The sequence below is a fragment of the Ranitomeya imitator genome, chromosome 3, assembly GCF_032444005.1.
Source record: "Ranitomeya imitator isolate aRanImi1 chromosome 3, aRanImi1.pri, whole genome shotgun sequence".
NCBI lineage: Eukaryota > Metazoa > Chordata > Amphibia > Anura > Dendrobatidae > Ranitomeya > Ranitomeya imitator.
This window is the reverse complement of record NC_091284.1, coordinates 176,603,342-176,623,456: the sequence shown is the minus strand read 5'-3', so window position 1 is coordinate 176,623,456 and position 20,115 is coordinate 176,603,342. Positions and strand designations below refer to the sequence as shown.

The following is a 20,115-nucleotide window of genomic DNA, read 5'->3' as shown; positions in this document are numbered from 1 at the left end:
GGCAATATACTACGTGGACATGCATATTCTAGAATCAGCGTTAGAATTGGGATATATACACACACACACACACACACACATACACACACAAAAGTACACTTAATGGACAGCTTTATGCCACAGCAAATGGAACGGCTTTGCTAAACATGTTTGAGACAGTTAACCAATGACAAGTTAGACAAAAAGGAAAAAAAAAAAAAATTATGTAATGTGAAGTTTGGATATTTTCTTATGGTAGTGGCCAAAGGAAGCAATGAGTCATTTATTGTTTGCCATTCAACTTTTATTTTAATAAAATCAGTAATGCACAGCACATGCAGTGCCAAGCATCTATACTAGTACAATAAGCAAAATCTAAACTAAAGCGACTTGAGGGTCAATCTTGACATTTAGCAAGTTCAAATCCATTCTTTGCATATAAATGTGTGAACCTTGTTCTTGTTAAAAAGGTATTGCCAAAGTCACTTGCTAATATGTAATCATCGAAGACAAGTCACCAATTTTCAGTATGACAAAGATAAACCACATGTTTGAGGATTGCAATGTGCCAGACATTCACTGAAATTTAAAAAAAATAAAACAAAAAAAAAAAAAATAACCGCACAACTAAACAAAACTCACGCAACAAACATCTGAGAATCTGGACACTTCACATCAGTGTTTTGAAGTGTTTCATTAATATCTTAAGACAAGTGTATCAAAACCTTGGCATGTTTAAATTTCAAGTTGCCAATTTTATTTTAATTACACCAGAACGTTATGGCTACTCAGCCAATACTGGGTCTGCTTAATTTGACTTAAGAGTTTAATATGACTTAACATTAAAAGCTCACGCTACCCCGAAATATATAATTTCACGCATACGTTGACATTCAACATTCAAGTGCCAGTGTTTTTGTACTGTCTTTTGGTCAAGTTTCTTTAAGCTTTCAAAGAATCACTTAGGCTTACAAAAATAAATATTTGTCAAAATGTTCAATAAATATTACACAAAACTAGCAGCAAAAAGTATCTAGAAATCCATTGTGTGCAAAATAGTTGCTTCCCCATCTATCACTCCCATGGTCCCAAATAAGTCTCAATCCTGCCCTAGACTCCAAGCAGTGTATTTGCCATTGCAAAGAGACAAAAATAAGATTTGAGGTTAAGGACACGTACACAAGACTTATATAAAAAATTCTCTGAATGTGCAATAAAAGAAGTTTTGTATAAAGTTATGGGCAAAAATGTACAAGGGCCACCTATATTTTAAATAGCACCATAACAATTACCTCAATACTGTCAAGTGCACCTACAAAAAGACTTGGAGCAAGGCACAAAACACTTGTAAAATCTATTGCACGTTAGATATTTTTTTTTGCCACTCCTATGCCACCAGAGTTGTTTGAATTTAACTACGTAAAGTTAGCTAAATTTTAAGTGGCAGAGGCGTAAAAGGTGGGAATTACTCTTTGGCCAGATTTAGCATTGACATACTAAATACAATGGAAACCTATGCAACTAAAACTGACTAAACTGCACATGTTAGCAGATTTTACACCTTGTGCAGTCATGTACATTTGTTCCACCAAAGATCTTAAAGATTTCATTTTACTCATCTGGAGCCATTTTACAAAGTCTACAGTAAGCCAAGTATGTTTATAACCTCTCAACGCAGCTTGAACAGAGTAATGTGAATCTGCATTAAAATAAAGCCTGCTGCATAATTCTTCCTGTTCATTCCCTCTTGACCAAAAAACATTAACACTAGCATGCGTTTTTAGACCAAAATCAGCCAGGCCTGTCACAGAACCACAAACTGCTGTGGTCAGCCATTCTACCAGTTGTTGTTTTTTCACGACAGGCTTCAAATTTAATGATGATACCTCCTAAAAACTATTTCAAGTTTCAGATAGTTGAACGTTCCCTGTAATGTTCGGCCCATATCTGGCTAGCTCACGAGTTACTCTTCTGCCTAAACATTGTTAAAGGAAATGCTGTATTGCGCCCTCTGAAAAACAATGCCTAACGTGTATGAACAAACTCATACACCTATGTGACTGGAATGGCTTATTAAAAAGACTTCAGGTTCTAAGTACCTTTCCAGGATAGAGTGAGCAAATCAGAACTTAACTTCGTACAGTTTGCCACATTAGAAGCCATTCTGATATGCGTTAAGGTTTTGTTGCCTCAAGGAGGCAAACTTAACAGAAACCCTAATGCGGGCTGGCTGCACGAGTTTTTCCCTTGTAATATTAAATGCATGGATGAAACGATTCCTGTTTGAGTTGTATCACACCTGTGTGCCAAGGTTTGATTTCGCCCAAGTTCAATAAATGTATTTTCTTATAACAATTTAGATCTTGAGCAATACTGAGCCAACAGGACATCAAAATAAAAAAGTTGTCTAAAGTCAAAGGCACAGTACATTAACAAACAAATTTATCCTCAGTCAAAAATAAATGCAGTTGTTGGGAAAGGGGTGAACTTGGAATTAATCCAACACTACAGCAATGAAAATCTTCCAACACCATCAGAGTAGGTCTTTGTTTCCTATTGTGTGTTTTCTTCATGGCCCAGAGCTCCCTTAAAGAAAATTCAGTGGAGAATCACAGCTGGTAATGTACAAGTTCTCGAAGCTACACAAGGTATAGTCTGGCTAAAGTTACATGTGGTTTCCATATTAGCTTGTTTGGTTGAGTCATTTTTTTTTTGCTGTAGGGGGATTTAGTTGCCCCACCAGTCAACTTGGGAGCTGCCGCCATAGTTTCCTCCATAGCCATCACTGTTATAGAAGCCACCATATCCACCTGTGGTCAGAAAGATGCAGTGTTAGAAGAAAGAATGTTTTAGTTTACACATTTAAGTGCTGCCATCCACACACAGTTGTTTACAACTCAAGAAAGCCTTGAAAAAAGAAAAAAAAAGCACATTTACTAATCTACCATTCAAAGAAGAAAAAAAGTAGACGGCAACGCCAATACCATTAGGCCTGTATTTGTCAGGTGTGCAGTTCAATGACACTATACCTTACGATCTCGGGTGCCCCTCCAGAAGAAACATGTAGATCCACTCAACAGTTATAGAATTTTGAAGATCGAGGAGTGCTATCCTTTTTCTTCTATACTTTATTAAATCTCAGTTAAAATTCATGGGCGGGAGAGTGAGGATAGGAGCACGCGATAGATGCTGACGACGGCCGTTTCAGCGCGAAACGGCCGTCGTCAGCACCTGCTATCGCATGCTCCCATCCTCACTCTCCCGCCCAGGAATTTTAACTGAGATTTAATAAAGGATGGAATTTTGAAGATCGGTGAGTGCTATCCCCCTTTTCTTCTATAACCGTTGAGTACATTTATTAATCTATTCAGCTTTAGTGACTGCATCACTACCCCCTCCACAACTTAGTTGAAATACTGTACAAACAAATGCATTAAAGTTTTCATTTGACAGATAACCAATTAAGGGAAAAAGCTTCCACAGTGCAGGTCTTATTTAATACACGAGTAAAAACACTGCAGAAGAATGTTGCTGCTATAATTCAAGATCACAAAATATTAAAACAACTTACCGCCTCCGAAAGCACGGCTACCACCATGACCACTGCTTCGACCTCCACGGCTGCTGCCGCCAAAACCGCTGCTAGCACTGCTACTCTGCCTATAATCTCTGGCACCAAATCCACCGCTAAATCGACTTTAAAGTGGGGAAAAAAAAAAAAAAAAAATTATATCTAAAACCACTTCCACCCAAAACCTCCTTAAAGTCAGATGCCCATGAAACACACGGTCTGCCAGCCCAAACTTTACAGCGTCAGGCATATTTTTTGTTGCATTCAAAGTGGGAGATCCTTGGCCAGTCTGTACACTGACCGCATTTCATGGACATCTAAATTAGGCCTAAGATACCACAACAGCTTTTTTTTACCTTTTTGACCGCCCTCTGGTGCTACTCTTGTGATGCTGCTCATAGGCCATGTTCTCCAGCCAAGATGGTACCTCTTGTTTTGCTTCAACCAACAGGTCTAGTAAATCCTTAGTTATATTAATATTCTTTTCATTGAAAAAGGATGTTGCGAGACCTATAAAAAGGGGGGGAAGAAAAGTGTCAAATGAAGCTAGAAGGATTAGGTGGGGCAGCTTTAACAATACTTTTCAAATAAACCTGTATAGCTAGATTAGACAACAGTCACTTACCAAGATTACCCACACGTCCTGTACGACCTATTCGATGTACATACTCCTCAATGTCACTGGGCAGATCAAAGTTTATAACATGCTTGACATTTGAAATATCAAGACCTCTTGCTGCTACCTGTAACAGAAAAACTAAAGTGTTTGCACAAGACAATGGACAGAAAACCATTCCGCTGAACAAAATAAATGATGCTTACTGCTGTTGCTACAAGAATTGGGCTTTTTCCAGAGCGGAATTGATGAAGTGCTTCTTCTCGATCTCTTTGAGATCTGTCTCCATGGATGCTTGTACAAGCATATCCTTCATGGTACAGGAAGTCCTCAAGGGCATCTGCACCCTTTTTAGTTTCTACAAACACCAATGTTAATGAATCCTTCCCTGAAAAACAAAGTGATGTGAGAGTAGCCGATAGAATCAGACTGTAGACATGCACAAATTAACTAGTACATTTGTTAGAATTTCAGAACTAGTAGTTTATTACCAGTTGCATTAAGAAGATCTAATAGAAAGGATCGTTTATCCATTTCCTCCACCCAGACCACTTTTTGCGTAATGTTTTCGGAAGTAGAGCCTACTCTGCCTACAGCCAAGAAAATATATTCATCCAGGAAGTCTCGTGCAAGAATCTAGAGTAAACAAAAAACAATTTTAGAGAAAAATAAATAAATAAATAAATAGTGTTGCATAATGTGTAATTCGAGGTCTGCTTTGGTATGTGGTCTCGACTGTACCTGAATTTCTTTAGGGAAGGTAGCACTGAACATCATGGTCTGCCGAACGCCCTTGGGTGGCATTGTGTCTTGCTCAACAATTCGTCGAATTTGGGGTTCAAAGCCCATGTCAAGCATTCGATCAGCTTCATCCAACACAAGATATCTACATTAAAAAAAAAAATAATAAAAATAACGATCTACCAGAATGGGAACAATTGTGCTGTGACATTTTTGATTTTTTTTTGTTAATCCTTCTATCCCTGGTACATTATGTATTGAAGTCTGTGACCAGCCTCCTAAATAATAAAAAGATCTTGCAGTAAAAATAAATTGAATGTGTTAAAAATAAAAATATATTTTTCAGGTTCTGTGTAGTGGCGGTGTCTAACCAACAAATGAAGTAGCTCTGTAGCATGCAAACATGAATGTGAATTGCATTACTGCACTAAAAAAAAAAAAAAAAAAAATATGAAAACTATGCGCCAAGTATTCTCAATTTTTCATATTTTCTAGTGCCATGATGCAATTCACATTTCATGTTTGCATGTTATAGCACTACAGAGTGCTACTTTATTTGGATAGAAAAAAAATATATATATATACATACATACATACATACATCAAGTGATCCAAAAATGAATATTTTTTCCCTGAAGTCTTTAGATTTTTTTGTTTTTATTAAGTACAACTTTAGTTAATTACAAATTAAAAGTTTTGAATTTTTCTCTTCAGTTTTTTTTTTTACAGACTTCTAAAGTTGTGAAAAAGAGCGAATTTTGGCCTGGTATGGCTTTACATTTATCATCATATCTTGGGCTAGAATTAAGATACAAATGTGGGAGAGGCATCATTTTTCTCAGAACGGTAACGGCTTTCATTTGATATGTCACAAGACTTTTACATTTTGTTTTTGAGAAATCAAATTCATAATTTTGATGCGCAATTGTGAAAAAAACATGTATTAACATGGTGAGAAAATGCATGTGCGTTACTTGTGTTCTTGTTTATATTTGTACAGGGATTTAACATGGGACCTATCAAATTTGTATTTTTTTTCTTAAGCCTTGAATCTGATTTTAGGTTTGTGAGTTTATTCCTTTTTTCTTTTCAAATTACAACTTATTGAATTTAACATTTATATGTAACAATAAAGAAACAAAAAACATCCCGAAGTGCCAGAATAAATCCATCTTAATCATCGTAACAACTTGCTTTCTTGTTGTGTCCAGTTTTTTCAAAAGGATTGCAACAGCATATATTATAAAATGCTGTTCTTTGAGAAGTAGCAGCCATTGCTGTGTGAGAAAAACAGTTAACATTATGTAAGGAAGATGGGTAATAAAAATAGGGATTTTTGTGTACTCACCGTAAAATCCTTTTCTCCGAGCCATTCATTGGGGGACACAGACCATGGGGTGTATGCTGCGGACACTAAGTGAGACAGAAAGTTAGCTCCTCCCCAGCAGTATACACCCTCCTGCTGGCTCTCAGCTAACCAGTTTGGTGCAAAAGCAGTAGGAGATCAATAACATGAGCATATAGCATGTCAGATTACAAGACAAGCACAAGCTAATAACAGGGTGGGAGCTGTATCCCCCAATGAATGGCTCGGAGAAAAGGATTTTACAGTGAGTACACAAAAATCCTTATTTCTCCTTCGCCCCATTGGGGGGACACAGACCGTGGGACGTCCCAAAGCAGTCCCAGGGTGGGGACAACATCAGATCAGGCCCTGTGTAACTGCTACTTACAAGTGCGCCTCCGCAGCCTACAGAGTCCGCCTGCCCAGGCTCACATCTGTGGAAGTGTGGGAATTAGTGTGCTTCAAGAATGTGTGTGGACTGGACGAATCCGCAAGCTTGCAGGCGTGCCTTGCCAATGCCTGGTGCCTAGAACCCTCGGAGATAGGCGGACATCTAGCATAGAAGGACTCCTGTATGGTGAAAAGAATCCACCATGCTATCATGGCCGATGAAACGGATAAACCCTTCCTGAAAACGTCAGGAAGCCTTCCTCTTACCATCAGGAAGCCCAAATAAAGCGTCCAACCTCTGGAAGGACGCAGTCCTCGAGACGTACCTACTCAGAGCACTCACTTCATCCAGAATATGGGGAACTCATTCCATTTTGTGGACTGGTGCCGAAAGAGCTGAGGGAAAAACTATGCCCTCATAACAGTGGTAATACAATGCCACCTTGGTAACAAGGGATGGGGATGGCCTGAGGACAACCTTGCCTTGAAGGAAATAAGGGAAAAAGGTCATAAAGAGCAGGGAGCTAGCTCCAAAGACTCGTCAGAGTGAGGATATCGCAGAGAAAAGAGGGGCGAACTTCCCTGATAGTAAAGTCTGCCCGGATGAAAAGGAGTCTACTGTAAGACTCCTAGAACCATTAGGGTCCCAATGATCTAACGGCATGCGATAGGGAAGAACTAAATGTGAACACTGAGAAAGTCCCTACTTGCAATTTTGCTGCAATAAGGCGAGAAGATCGTAGCTCCATAAACAAAAACGGACGTGGCCAGTGCGGATCTCGGAGGATCACTGGGGCCCTTTCTGCATCCGAAAGGCTCTCGGAAGTAGTGGAAGGGGAGTTATGGAAACTGGTACCAAGTCAGAACCAGAGCATGCAGTGCGATGGCTCTTGGATCTCGAGGCCGAACCACGAACTCAAGTACATTGGCATTCAGTCTGGACGCAATCCGATCTACAACTGGAGAGCTCTGGTGAAGGCAGATCTGATGGAAGACCTCGGGATGAAGTTCCCACTGACTTGAGGCGGAACCCTGATGGCTGAATTTGTTTGCAGTCCAGAGTTCTACTCCTGGGATATATACTGCGGAGATCACCGAATGATAGGTCTCGGCCCATCAGAGAATGTGAGGTACCCCTGTCATGGAGGCTGACCGTGAGTACCTGCTAGATGATTCACGTATGGCACCGCCGTGGCATTATCCAATTGAATTCGGATAGGGTGACCCGCCAGAAGGCAGTGGACCTGCTGTAGGACTACCGTTCGGATCTCCAGAGCAATGATAGGGAGAATAAGACTGGCATTGGTATTTACTAATAACCATTGAACCGGGAGAAAGGCCCTGGATGAAGAAGGAGCTCAGAGACTATCGTCTGAAAGTCTGTCAGACTTGCTGAAAACGAGCGGAGCGAAGGAAACCGCTTCCATTGTCGTCACCATTTTTCCTCAGAACCCTCCTAGCAAATGGAATGAAAGAGGGGATGAGTAATCAAGTGCTCGAGCTCCCTGTTGAAGGGCCGTATCCTTGCCACGAGGGGGAATTACCATCCTTCTGGAAGTGTGCAGGATCGTCCTCAAAAGGATATCTGCTGGGCTGGAAATGAGGAGAACTTGTCTAAGTTTAGCTGCCATCCCAGGTGGGAGGGTATCGCAAGTGATATAGACGACTCAGCGTAGTCCTGGAAGGGTGGCTAGACAGTCGATTAAACAGGGCAGGACGAGCACGCCTCAAGGATGCAAGTGAAACATGAAATCCGCCATGACCCTTGCGAACACTCTGGGTGCAGAAGCAAGGCCGAAGGACAAGGTTGTGACTTAAATGCTGTTCACGAATGAAAAAGCGAAGGAATTTTTGAAGAGGGTAAGCATCACGAATGTCGATGGATGCTGGAAACTGCACCTTTTTCTGTTGAAGTAAAGGCCGAGCGGAGGAACTCCATCCGAAGAAGGAGGACCATGTCAAAGGTTGTCAGAAGTTTGAGGTCCAGGGTCGGTGTTACTTTTCGTTCCCCTTCTTGGAACCAAGATAGTTTAGATCTTGTCAGTCTCCTGCTCAAGAGATTTGATTGGCCAGTTGTTACTGGTGTGAATCAAGATCGTTAAGGTCTCCAGCCAGGAGACCATTGCTCTAGCAATCCATGCGGCGGCTAGGAGGATAGAGCGCTGAACCCGAAGCCGCAAGATGGAATGAACCAGATTTGCTATCTGACAGTCCGTGGTATTTTTAACTGATGATACGTCGGGCAGGTATACTGGTAGGTATACCACAGGAGATTCTACCCGGTTAATCTGCCCAGTGGCAGAATGCGTGACTGCATCCAGCAGGTCATAGTCTCTTGCCATCGCCGCTCTTTTGATGATGCAGATATAAAAATTAGGAACCCTCGATCCATCAACTTCTTACCAGGGAAGTGGTGAGGAATGGTCCGGCTTCTTGCATCATCCGCTAAATAGTGGTGATGCAGAGGGGGGTGCTCGTACGCCAAAAAGGGTGCCTCTGTACATCCAGAGTTCAGGTCTCTGGGTGGACAGGACAGGTTGTCTGGCGTTAGGCCTGGGTGCAGAGAGGAAACATGGAGGCGACACTCCGTGTGCTCGTCTGTTGATTGTGTGGGGAGATTGGTGCCCTTTAAAAGGACCCGTCGCCCTTAAATGAGGCCAGGCATGGCATCCCACGTACAGGCTTCTGTCCAGTGAATCGCTTATCCGGACTGAATGGCAAATGCTCTACAAGGGAGTTTAGTCACCTTATGAGGGACACTGTAGTCTAAAGCAGAGCCAGAGTCTTCGTCAATGTACCGAGATTGGTTACTCTTCTCTGAAGCTCTGGCAAGTTCAGTCAATATCTGATCCATATTCAGAGCCTTGTCGTCATCAAATCATTGGTGAGGGAGCAGGAAACGAAAACTTCAATTTTCTAGATGCCTGTACGTTTCTAGAATACTTGCGGCCCCTGCTAGCCGACGGCTCCCATGTAGGATAGGGACCATGTATATCGGTCCTGCGAGCACCTCGAGCCACAGCATGTACACGGAGGGATTCAATCTCTTGGTCAGAGAATCATGGATTGCGGTCAGTGACGAAGTCCACTGAGGGAAACTAGGTACTCTGGGATAAGCTGGGGTCGGCGGCGGAGGGCTCCTTGGATTGATCATGCGCCCTTAAGACCAGGGAATACTGGTCATGCGCCTTTAAGGCCAGGGAATACTGGTAGTCATTTGCCTTTAAGACCAGGGAATACTGGTCGTGGTCAGGTACTGATCGATGTGCCCCTTTAATGCAGAAACAGTCGTTGAGGGGCGTTCTAGGCGAGAAGCGCCAGAAAAGTGGGCGGGGCCACCTTAGGGCGCCATAGTGCAGGCGAGGCTTCCGGGATGCGGCCTACACATCGGCCGAATCCGGGGCTAAATTTTTGCAGCCGGCGTGTTACCTCAAAGAGGTGGGCCACAGGGAAGTAGCTGAGGCTGCCTGTCGGCATGTGGATATCCCTCTGAAGATGGATCCACTCACCATCAGTGTGCGTCCCGGCATGGAGCCTCCGCGGATGTGGGTTTCAGCGCTGTTCTGTGCAGTGTGGACGGTGCAGGGATAAACCTCAATCCATCATCCCTTTGTTAGGGAGGTGGAGAGGAACCGTCCGCCTCCTTGTGCCATCCACTTTCATAGTGATGGGACAGTGGGGGCCGCTCGGACGCCATAGAAAGGGGCCTCTGTACATCCACGGGGTTCAGTCCGGGTGGACAGGGCCAGTTGTCCGGCGTTAGGCCTGGCTCCAGGAGAGGAAACATGGAGGCGACACTCCATGTGGTCGCCTGCTGCTGGTGTGGGGAGATCGGGACCATGAAAGGAACCGTCGCCCCTGACGCGAGCTCAGGCATGGCTTCCCACGTCGCAGGAGAGGGTGCGGGGAGGTATACTCGCCTGTTTATGGTTCGGGGGAGACCGGAACCTGAAAGGATCCGTCGCCCCCTTCACTCCGTTAATTAAAAAATAAAAATTTACAGAAAAGTAAAATAAAAACGTTGGGGTCTGAAACAGACCCAAGTGCCTCCTACAGACACCTCCTATACATAAAACAACTCGGCACAGACGGCAACAACCGTGGCACACGCTGCAAACACGTTTCCTGCAGCGGTGCTCCAGGTGCGCAGAACGTCTGTGGAGAAAATCTAATCTACCCGAAGATTTCATCCATTATAAGTTCATGCTAAAGACATACAATTCTGCCCTTCACCTCTCCAAACAAACCTACTTCAACACCCTCATCACCTCCCTGTCCAATAACCCTAAACGTCTCTTTGACACGTTCCAGTCCCTACTCAACCCAAGAGAGCAGGCCCCAACCACGGATCTCCGTGCTGACGATCTGGCCAATTACTTCAAAGAAAAAATTGACCACATTCGACAGGAAATCATCTCCCAATCTCTTCATACCATGCACTGTCCTCCCTCCCCCACTGCATCTAGTTCACTCTGACTTTGAAGCAGTTACAGAAGAAGAAGTAAGCAGGCTCCTTGCATCTTCTCACCCGACCACTTGCACCAGTGACCCCATTCCATCACATCTCCTCCAGTCCATTTCCCCGGCTGTCACCTCTCACCTAACAAAAATATTCAACCTTTCCCTCACTTCCGGTATTTTTCCCTCCTCATTTAAGCATGCCATCATACATCCATTACTTAAAAAACCATCCCTCGATCAAAACTGTGCCGCTAATTAGAGACCTGTCTCTAATCTTCCCTTCATCTCTAAACTCCTCGAACGCCTGGTCCACTCCCGTCTTACCCGCTATCTCTCAGATAACTCTCTTCTCGACCCTCTTCAATCTGGCTTCCGCTCTTTACACTCTACTGAAACTGCCCTCACTAAAGTCTCTAATGACCTACTAACAGCTAAATCTAATGGTCACTACTCCATGCTAATTCTCTTGGATCTCTCTGCAGCATTCGACACTGTGGATCATCAGCTCCTCCTCACTATGCTCCGCTCCATCGGCCTCAAGGACACCGTTCTCTCCTGGTTCTCCTCCTATCTCTCTGACCGATCCTTCACTGTATGTTTTGCTGGTTCCTCCTCCTCCTCTCACCTTCCCCTTACTGTTGGGGTTCCTCAAGGATCAGTCCTAGGCCCTCTTCTCTTCTCGTTGTATACTGCCCCTATTGGACAAACAATCAGTAGATTTGGTTTCCAGTACCATCTCTATGCTGACGACACCCAATTATACACTTCTTCTCCTGATATCACACCGACCTTTTTAGAAAACACCAGTGATTGTCTTACCGCTGTCTCTAACATCATGTCCTCCCTCTATCTGAAACTAAACCTGTCAAAAACTGAACTCCTCGTATTCTCTCCCTCTACTAACCTACCTTTGCCTGACATTGCCATCTCCGTATGCGGTTCCACCATTACTCCAAAGCAACATGCCCGCTGCCTTGGGGTCATCCTTGATTCTGACCTTTCATTCACCCCCTACATCCGATCACTGGCTCGCTCTTCTTACCTGCATCTCAAAAACATTTCTAGAATTCGCCCTTTTCTTAATTTCGACTCTGCAAAAACTCTGACTGTTTCACTTATTCATTCTCGTCTGGACTATTGTAACTCTCTACTAATCGGCCTCCCTCTTGCAAAACTCTCCCCTCTCCAATCTGTCCTGAATGCTGCAGCCAGGATCATATTCCTCACCAACCGTTACACCGATGCCTCTACCCTGTGCCAGTCATTACACTGGCTACCCATCCACTCCAGAATCCAGTACAAAACTATTACCCTCATCCACAAAGCACTCCATGGCTCAGCACCACCCTACATCTCCTCCCTGGTATCAGTCTACCACCCTACCCGTGCCCTCCGCTCCGCTAATGACCTCAGGTTAGCATCCTCAATAATCAGAACCTCCCACTCCCGTCTCCAAGACTTTACACGTGCTGCGCCGATTCTTTGGAATGCACTACCTAGGTTAATACGATTAATCCCCACAGTTTTAAGCGTGCCCTAAAAACTCATTTGTTCAGACTGGCCTACCGCCTCAATGCATTAACCTAACGATCCCTGTGTGACCTATTTATATTAAAAAAAAAAAAAAAAAGGTTCCTCGCATCATGTTCTCATACACTTTATGCAGTATTAGCCCTCTGTGTCTGTACTGTTACACACTTAGGCAGGTAACTGGTTCATGCAGCTTTACATGAACACCTGAGCCTTACACTATAGCTGGTCCGAATAACTAAAGCAATTGTTACCATCCACCTCTCGTGTCTCCCCTTTTCCCCATAGTTTGTAAGCTTGCGAGCAGGGCCCTCACTCCTCTTGGTATCTATTTTGAGAGCCAGCAGGAGGGTGTATACTGCTGAGGAGGAGATCACTTTCTTTGTATCACTTAGTGTCAGCCTCCTAGTGGCAGCAGCATACACCCACGGTCTGTGTTCCCCAATGAGGGAAAGGAGAAATAAAGATTTACAATACACTTGAGATATAACTATAAAGCGAGTATTAGGGCTAATGCACACACAGCTTTTTCCGTCTGCGGATAAACACTGCGGTTTTGGCACATTTTTCTACCGAGTTTTCACTATATCTGCATTAGTCTTTTTAATCGCTAGTGAAAACGATGGCAGCTTTTATATAAATAGTGATAAATGCGTTTATTGCAGATCAAAAAGTGGTGCAAGCAGTGATTTACTCACTGTTACAAAGAACACTGCATGTGTTTAACCCCATTGAAATGAATTGGGGGCATTTTTCTGAACGATGATCACTCAGAATAGCGCTGTCTGTGTATTAGCCCTTAAAGGGACTGTCACCCCCTCCAGCCGTTAGAAACTAAAAGAGCCACCTTGTGCAGCAGTAATGCTGCATTCTGACAAGGTGGCTTTTAGTTATTGGTGCAGTCAAATCAGAAATGAAGCATTTTATAATTTCGCAAAAATACCTGTCTTTAGACAGGGAGGGAGGTCTTAACCCCCCTGCTGCACACGCCACACTTCCGTCACTCAAAGCTTCTTCGGCGCCGGGCGCCGCCCCCTCCGCACTGTTTTCCAATCAAATCCGGCGCCTGCGCTGTTTAGATCTGCCAGGGGCAGGCGCAGTGAGCGCTGCCCGTCTGACCTCAGATGCAGTCTCGCAGACTGCGCCTGTGCGGCCGCCCTGCTTGTGAATCCCAGCCCCGCACTGTGAATAAAGCACAACACTGCGGGGCTGGGATTCACAAGCTGGGTGGTCGCACAGGCGCAGTCTGCGAGACTGCATTTGAGGTCAGACGGGCAGAGCTCGCTGCGCCTGCCCCTGGCAGAACTAAACAATGCAGGCGCCGGATTTGATTGGAAAACACACTCACCAATATTGTAGCACAGACTCCCTTGATGCCTGTGTAGAGACTATTGTTTGTTCAAGAGTGAATATGTCAGGACATGAAAGCTCTGTCTTAAGGTACTGTCACACTAGACGATATCGCTAGCGATCCGTGACGTTGCAGCGTCCTCGCTAGCGATATCGTCCAGTGTGACAGGCAGCAGCGATCAGGCCCCTGCTGGGAGATCGCTGGTCGGGGAAGAAAGTCCAGAACTTTATTTGGTCGCTGGACTCCCCGTAGACATCGCTGAATCGGCGTGTGTGACACCGATTCAGCGATGTCTTCACTGGTAACCAGGGTAAACATCGGGTAACTAAGCGCAGGGCCGCGCTTAGTAACCCGCTGTTTACCCTGGTTACCAGCGTAAAAAAACAAACAGTACATACTTACATTCAGCTGTCTGTCCCTTGCTGTGTGACTCACCGCTGTGCTGTGCTTTCACTTTCACTTTACGGCCAGCAGTCAGTGCAGGAACCAGACGGCAAGGGACAGACAGCTGAATGTAAGTATGTACTGTTTGTTTTTTTACGCTGGTAACCAGGGTAAACATCGGGTTACTAAGCGCGGCCCTGCGCTTAGTTACCCGATGTTTACCCTGGTTACCGGGGACCTCGGGATCGTTGGTCGCTGGAGAGCTGTCTGTGTGACAGCTCTCCAGCGACCAAACAGCGACGCTGCAGCGATCCGGATCGTTGTCGGTATCGCTGCAGCGTCGCTAAGTGTGACGATACCTTTACTTCCTGACTCTGCAGTGGGCAGATACTCAACATGACAGAGCTGCTGGCCTGTCATTTGCTCTGCATTCACCGTCTACCCCTGTTCATTCTCAGGTTGAGCCCTAAAAGCTTTCTCCTCTGTCCTCTCCTACTAGAAGTACATAAAAAAAAAAATACAGCAATATCTAAAAATCATGGATTTGGTAAATATAGACCCCACACTTCTAGACCACATGCTAAACAGATCTGAATTCAAGATTTTGGAATTGACACTGTATAGTTTAATTTTTTAAAATATGATCCCATCATTGAATTTTGGTACAGATGTGGCTAGGAGCATAGCAGGTACATGTGCAGTTTTTGAAATTTCTAAATTAAACATTTTTCAGAAATCCGATTTAAACTTTTGCGTTTGCATTCACATGGGTAAAATATTAACAAAGATACCCTTGTGACATATCTGGTCAAAGCCTGTACAGTTCTGAGTAGACTGGTGTTTATTTTGCTTGTCTATCTTTTTTCTAGCCTGAATTATGAGGAGAAATGTTAAGGCAGTCAACACCGAAATTTGCACTTTCTGAACTTTGAAAATCAGTAAAAAAAAAAAAATTGAAAAAAAAAAAAAACCTATTAATTTTTTTTCCTATACACACACACACACATATACACACTGTATATAGCTATAGCTACTCTTAAGCACCTGTTCGCACCAGATTTCTGTTTGGAAGTGACAGTCAGTCTTGATATTAATGGCTGTGTGTGACTGTACAGGGACATGGTCTGATTATACCACATCTAGGCTAGGGAGGAAGCAAAAGAGTATACAGACATTACAGCACGGGACCACAGCTGACGGAGGAAAAACATTGCTGGGAAAGGAAGAAAAAAAAAAAAAAAAGGTAGTGAAATGTTTTACCTCACAGAAAGAATCAGCTGTGATCCAATGTTGTAATGTCTATACACTCTTGCTTCTTCCCCTGCTCAGGAGATGTGGAATGATGAGACCATGTTACTGCACCATCAGACATGACTATTACACAGCAAGAGGCACATGTTTTAGATTCTCACGCGCTGAGCCTCTGACCTTTCCCAGCGCCTGCGCACTGCAATACTTTACTCTGCCCTCAAGAGGGCAGATACGTACGCCTGCGCAGGAGCGATTAAACAAGCAGGAGGGCGGCAATCATAAGAAGAAGGGAGGCGCTGGACCCGGACCCGCGACACCCATTGGACAGGACCGCCCCACAGGTGAGTATAATAAAACTTATTTTTCTTATCTTTTAGGTCGGATCGGGGGTTTAGCTACAGCATTATAGAATGCTGTAGATAAGCCCTGAAAGGCAGGGGCCACATCTTATATTGGCCAAAACTGCTGACAGGTTCCCTTTATGCCGCAGATGTCACTGCATTGGCATTTAAAGGAAGGCGAACTGTTGGGATAGAAGTACTGCCACTAACAGCTGCAGTTGGGACCAGTCAGCTCCATAACACAGCTGGCTCCTGCATGGAAGTCAGCACTTCAGCCGACTCCATACATGCTTGGCATGCACGTTATTCACATGTAGCCAAGAGGTTATCTATAGACAGCAATAGTTAAGTCAATCAGCAGAAGAGCATTGCAAAAACACTGACATACTTGCAACAGTCCAGGCCAATCTTTCCACGTTCCATCATATCAACTAGACGACCCGGTGTGGCTACAAGCAGGTGGCAACCTCGTTCCAAGTCCCTAATTTGCTGGCCAATGTCGGCGCCACCATAAACAACACATGGTCGTACTCTGGACCTATAGGCAAACTAGGAGGGAAATAGTTGGAAATGGTTGAAATAATGAAGACAGAAAGATGAAGGAAGAGTTTAAAAAACAAAACAAAAAAAACCATACCTTTCTGGCTTCTTCATAGATTTGTACAGCCAGTTCTCTAGTTGGAGCCAATACAAGTGACAATGGAAACTGTTTGCGCCTTCCATATCTCCCATTATCCTACAAAAACAAATAAAATTAACAAACAATATTTAAAAACACATAGGTGGGCTTTCAATTGAATGCAGAAACATTCAATTTACCTTTAAGTGCTTCATGGCTTCACCAGGACCTTCGGCATATATTTGACTTAAGATGGGGAGCAAAAAAGCTGCAGTTTTGCCAGAACCTGAAAGCAGAAGATTTCCAATAAGGCCATGTTCACACATTCAGTATTTGTTCAGAATGTTACATTACTATTTGTGAGCCAAAACCAGGCGAGGAACAATCAGAGGAAATGTATAATAGAAGCACATGCACCACTTCTGTATTTCTTCCTACTTCTGGTTCTGGCTTACAAATACGGATTTAAACCACTGACCAAATACTGAACAGTCCACGTTAGAGCGTACACCTCATTAGCACAAAAATACAGGAATTTTGATAATATCCATAAACATTTGGCTGGATTCTCACATGGCATTCTGCTACTCTATTTACCATGTTTAAGAAGAAAAAATACAAAAACAAAAAATTAGCCAGATGTTTACTTGGGTCCATAGCAAAATACAGAATATTACATATGAAGAGTTTTGGCACAGGTAGCACTTTGAAATACACAGCTTAGAGTCTTTCCCATTAGTTTCTCTGGAGGCTAAAAAGACAAACCTATGCTCAAAAGTTTTCAAACATAACGCATGCCAATTATTTTAATTAAAACTAGTGTGAAAGACCTTGAATACTGAAACTTGACGAGGGGGGAAAAAAACAAATATAAACATTGTTATGGCTGGTGGCAGACTCATTTGCATGCTTAATTTTTAGGTACCGTCACACTGGAACGACGCTGCAGCGTCGTTGTGTGGTCGCTGGAGAGCTGTCACACAGACAGCTCTCCAGCGACCAACGATCCCGAAGTCCCCTGGTAACCAGGGTAAACATCGGGTTACTAAGCGCAGGGCCGCGCTTAGTAACCCGATGTTTACCCTGGTTACCAGCGTCAACGTAAAAAAACAAACACTACATACTTACATTCCCGGTGTCTGTCTTCCGGCGCTGTGCTTTCCTGCACTGACAGTGAGCGGCCAGCCGGAAAGCAGAGCGGTGATGTCACCGCTCTGCTTTCCGGCTGACCGCCGCTCACAGCCAGTGCAGGAAGCAGAGCGCCGGAGGACAGACAGCAGAAGGTAAGTATGTAGTGTTTGTTTTTTTACGTTTACGCTGGTAACCAGGGTAAACATCGGGTTACTAAGCGCGGCCCTGTGCCTAGTAACCCGAGGTTTACCCTGGTTACCAGTGAAGACATCGCTGAATCGGTGTCACACATGCCGATTCAGCGATGTCAGCGGGAGATCCAGAGACGAAAGAAAGTTTCAGACGATCTGCTACGACGTACGATTCTCAGCGGGGTCCCTGATCGCAGTAGCGTGTCAGACACAGCGAGATCGTAACGATATCGCTGGAACGTCACAGATCGTGCCGTCCTAGCGATCAAAGTGCCACTGTGTGACGGTACCCTAAGTTTCACATATTCAACAATTGCCTACACGTCAGCAAATAAAGGGTGCTGCTGTAATCTTTTGATTGTATGCTGAAGCTTACCTGTCTGTGCACAGGCCATCAAATCTCGTTTCTCTATGATAATTGGAATTGCATGCTTTTGCACAGGGGTGGGCCGTGTGTAACGTGTGAGTTGAATATTTCCCATAATTATTTCTCCCATGTTAACATCATGGAACTGCATAAAAAAAGAAAAAGAAAAAAAAGATTATTTTCCCACTGTCCTAATAAGTGTGAAAAACAACAACAACAAAAAAAAAAAAAAAACACGCCTTCTACAGCATAGGTGATAACACTACTTTATTGGCTTGAGGTGTGTTTGACACAGAACCTCTAACCTCCTGTAAGGCAGTGTGTAACAATGCAACGATTGCTGACTCCTGATGAAGTTCTAAGATGAAACATGAGTTGGGGACGCTTTTACAATCTAATTTCACATAAGTAACGTGGTCATGCTGTAATCTATTTGCGCCCAAATTGTTACTATGTACTGTTTAGAGTCCCCGTTATTTAGTGTCCTGTAGTGTATTTGTTTCCAATTTATTTTTGGTTTCAATATATCAAATTTAATTAAAAAATATTTTTAACGGGTATATACACTCTTTGGTTATTTAACCATTTTTTGTGCACGTAACAATGGCTGTCATTCACAAGGAGGTACTAATATTACTGCAATTTTATATATTCCACTTAATTGAAATGCAGCAAGCTCCAGTGAGACGGTGACAATGTTATTACTGCATATACTCGTGTATAAGTTGACCAAAGTATAAGCCGAAGCACTTCATTGTGCCTCAAAAAACTGGGAAAATTTATTGACGAGTATAAGCTGGGTATGCATAGCTCCTCATCCTCCCATCCTTGCATGCATGGCCTCCATGAGATAAGCATAAAAAAAAACAAAAAAAAAAAACTACATTTTACTTCCCTGCGCGCCCTTGCAGCATCTCGTTCTGGTGCCAGCAGCTCCTGCGACCGGGCAATGACGTGTCCCCACTCATTAAGGTAATGAATATTCACATCTCTCCATGCAGGGAAGTGAAGTAGGATTTTTTTTTTTTTTTTTTAATACAGGAAGCCGGCGGCTGCAGAAGTAACTGTGCACGCCATAAGAGAACGGAATATTTTATTGCCAGTACAATGAACATTCATGCACAGGCTTTAGCCGCAGCCTCCTTTGACCTGCCGCTCCCCCCGTCGTAAACAGTGACTATCTCGTGTGTAAGCAAAGGGGGACATTTTGAGCACACAAAATAGATAAAAATAGCGATTTTTGTGTACTCCCCGTAAAATCCTTTTCTCCGAGCTATTCATAGAAGAGGGGGGGGGGGGGGGGGGGGAGGGGAGAGAGAGACAGACTGTGGGTGTATGCTGCTGCCACTAGGAGGCTGACACTAAGCTCCTCCCCTGCAGAATACACCCCCCTGCTGGCTCTCAGCTAACCAGTTTGGTGCAAAAGCAGTAGGAGATCAATAACATGAGCGTATAGCACGTCATATTCTATGAGAGTATAGCATGTCAAATTATAAAAACAAGCACAAGCTAATAACAGGGTGGGAGCGGTGTCCTCCAATGAATGGCTTGGATAAAAGGATTTTACGGTGAGTACACAAAAAAAATCTCTATTTCTCCTTCGCCTCATTGGGGGACAGACCGTGGGATGTCCCAAAGCAATCCCTGGGTGGGGACAACAGATCAGGCCCTGTGTAACCGCTACTTACAAGTGCACCACAGCGGCCTGCAGAGTCCGCCTGCCCAGACTCATCTGTGGAAGTGTAGGAATTATAGTGCTTCAAGTATGCATGCGGACTGGCTTGCAGCCATGCTTGCCGACGTCTGGTGCCTAGAGCCCTCAGACAGGGAGATAGGCTGACATTAGC

General features: G+C 43.9%; 1 protein-coding gene across 2 annotated transcripts in view; it reads right to left on the bottom strand.

The window, feature by feature from the left end:
- Positions 1–261: 261 nt before the first annotated feature.
- Positions 262–20,115, bottom strand: part of DDX3X (DEAD-box helicase 3 X-linked) — a 38,273-nt gene continuing 18,419 nt past the window's right edge. For both annotated transcript variants that reach the window (XM_069761638.1, XM_069761637.1), the window contains 11 exons: positions 18,278–18,413; positions 16,780–16,865; positions 16,598–16,696; positions 16,349–16,509; positions 4,908–5,052; positions 4,658–4,802; positions 4,373–4,554; positions 4,176–4,293; positions 3,907–4,060; positions 3,551–3,675; positions 262–2,789 (listed from right to left, as the gene is read on the bottom strand). In XM_069761638.1, coding sequence (XP_069617739.1) covers positions 2,707–2,789; positions 3,551–3,675; positions 3,907–4,060; positions 4,176–4,293; positions 4,373–4,554; positions 4,658–4,802; positions 4,908–5,052; positions 16,349–16,509; positions 16,598–16,696; positions 16,780–16,865; positions 18,278–18,413 — 1,434 coding nt within the window. In that variant the 3' untranslated portion in view covers positions 262–2,706. The remainder of the gene's footprint in view (positions 2,790–3,550; positions 3,676–3,906; positions 4,061–4,175; positions 4,294–4,372; positions 4,555–4,657; positions 4,803–4,907; positions 5,053–16,348; positions 16,510–16,597; positions 16,697–16,779; positions 16,866–18,277; positions 18,414–20,115) is intronic.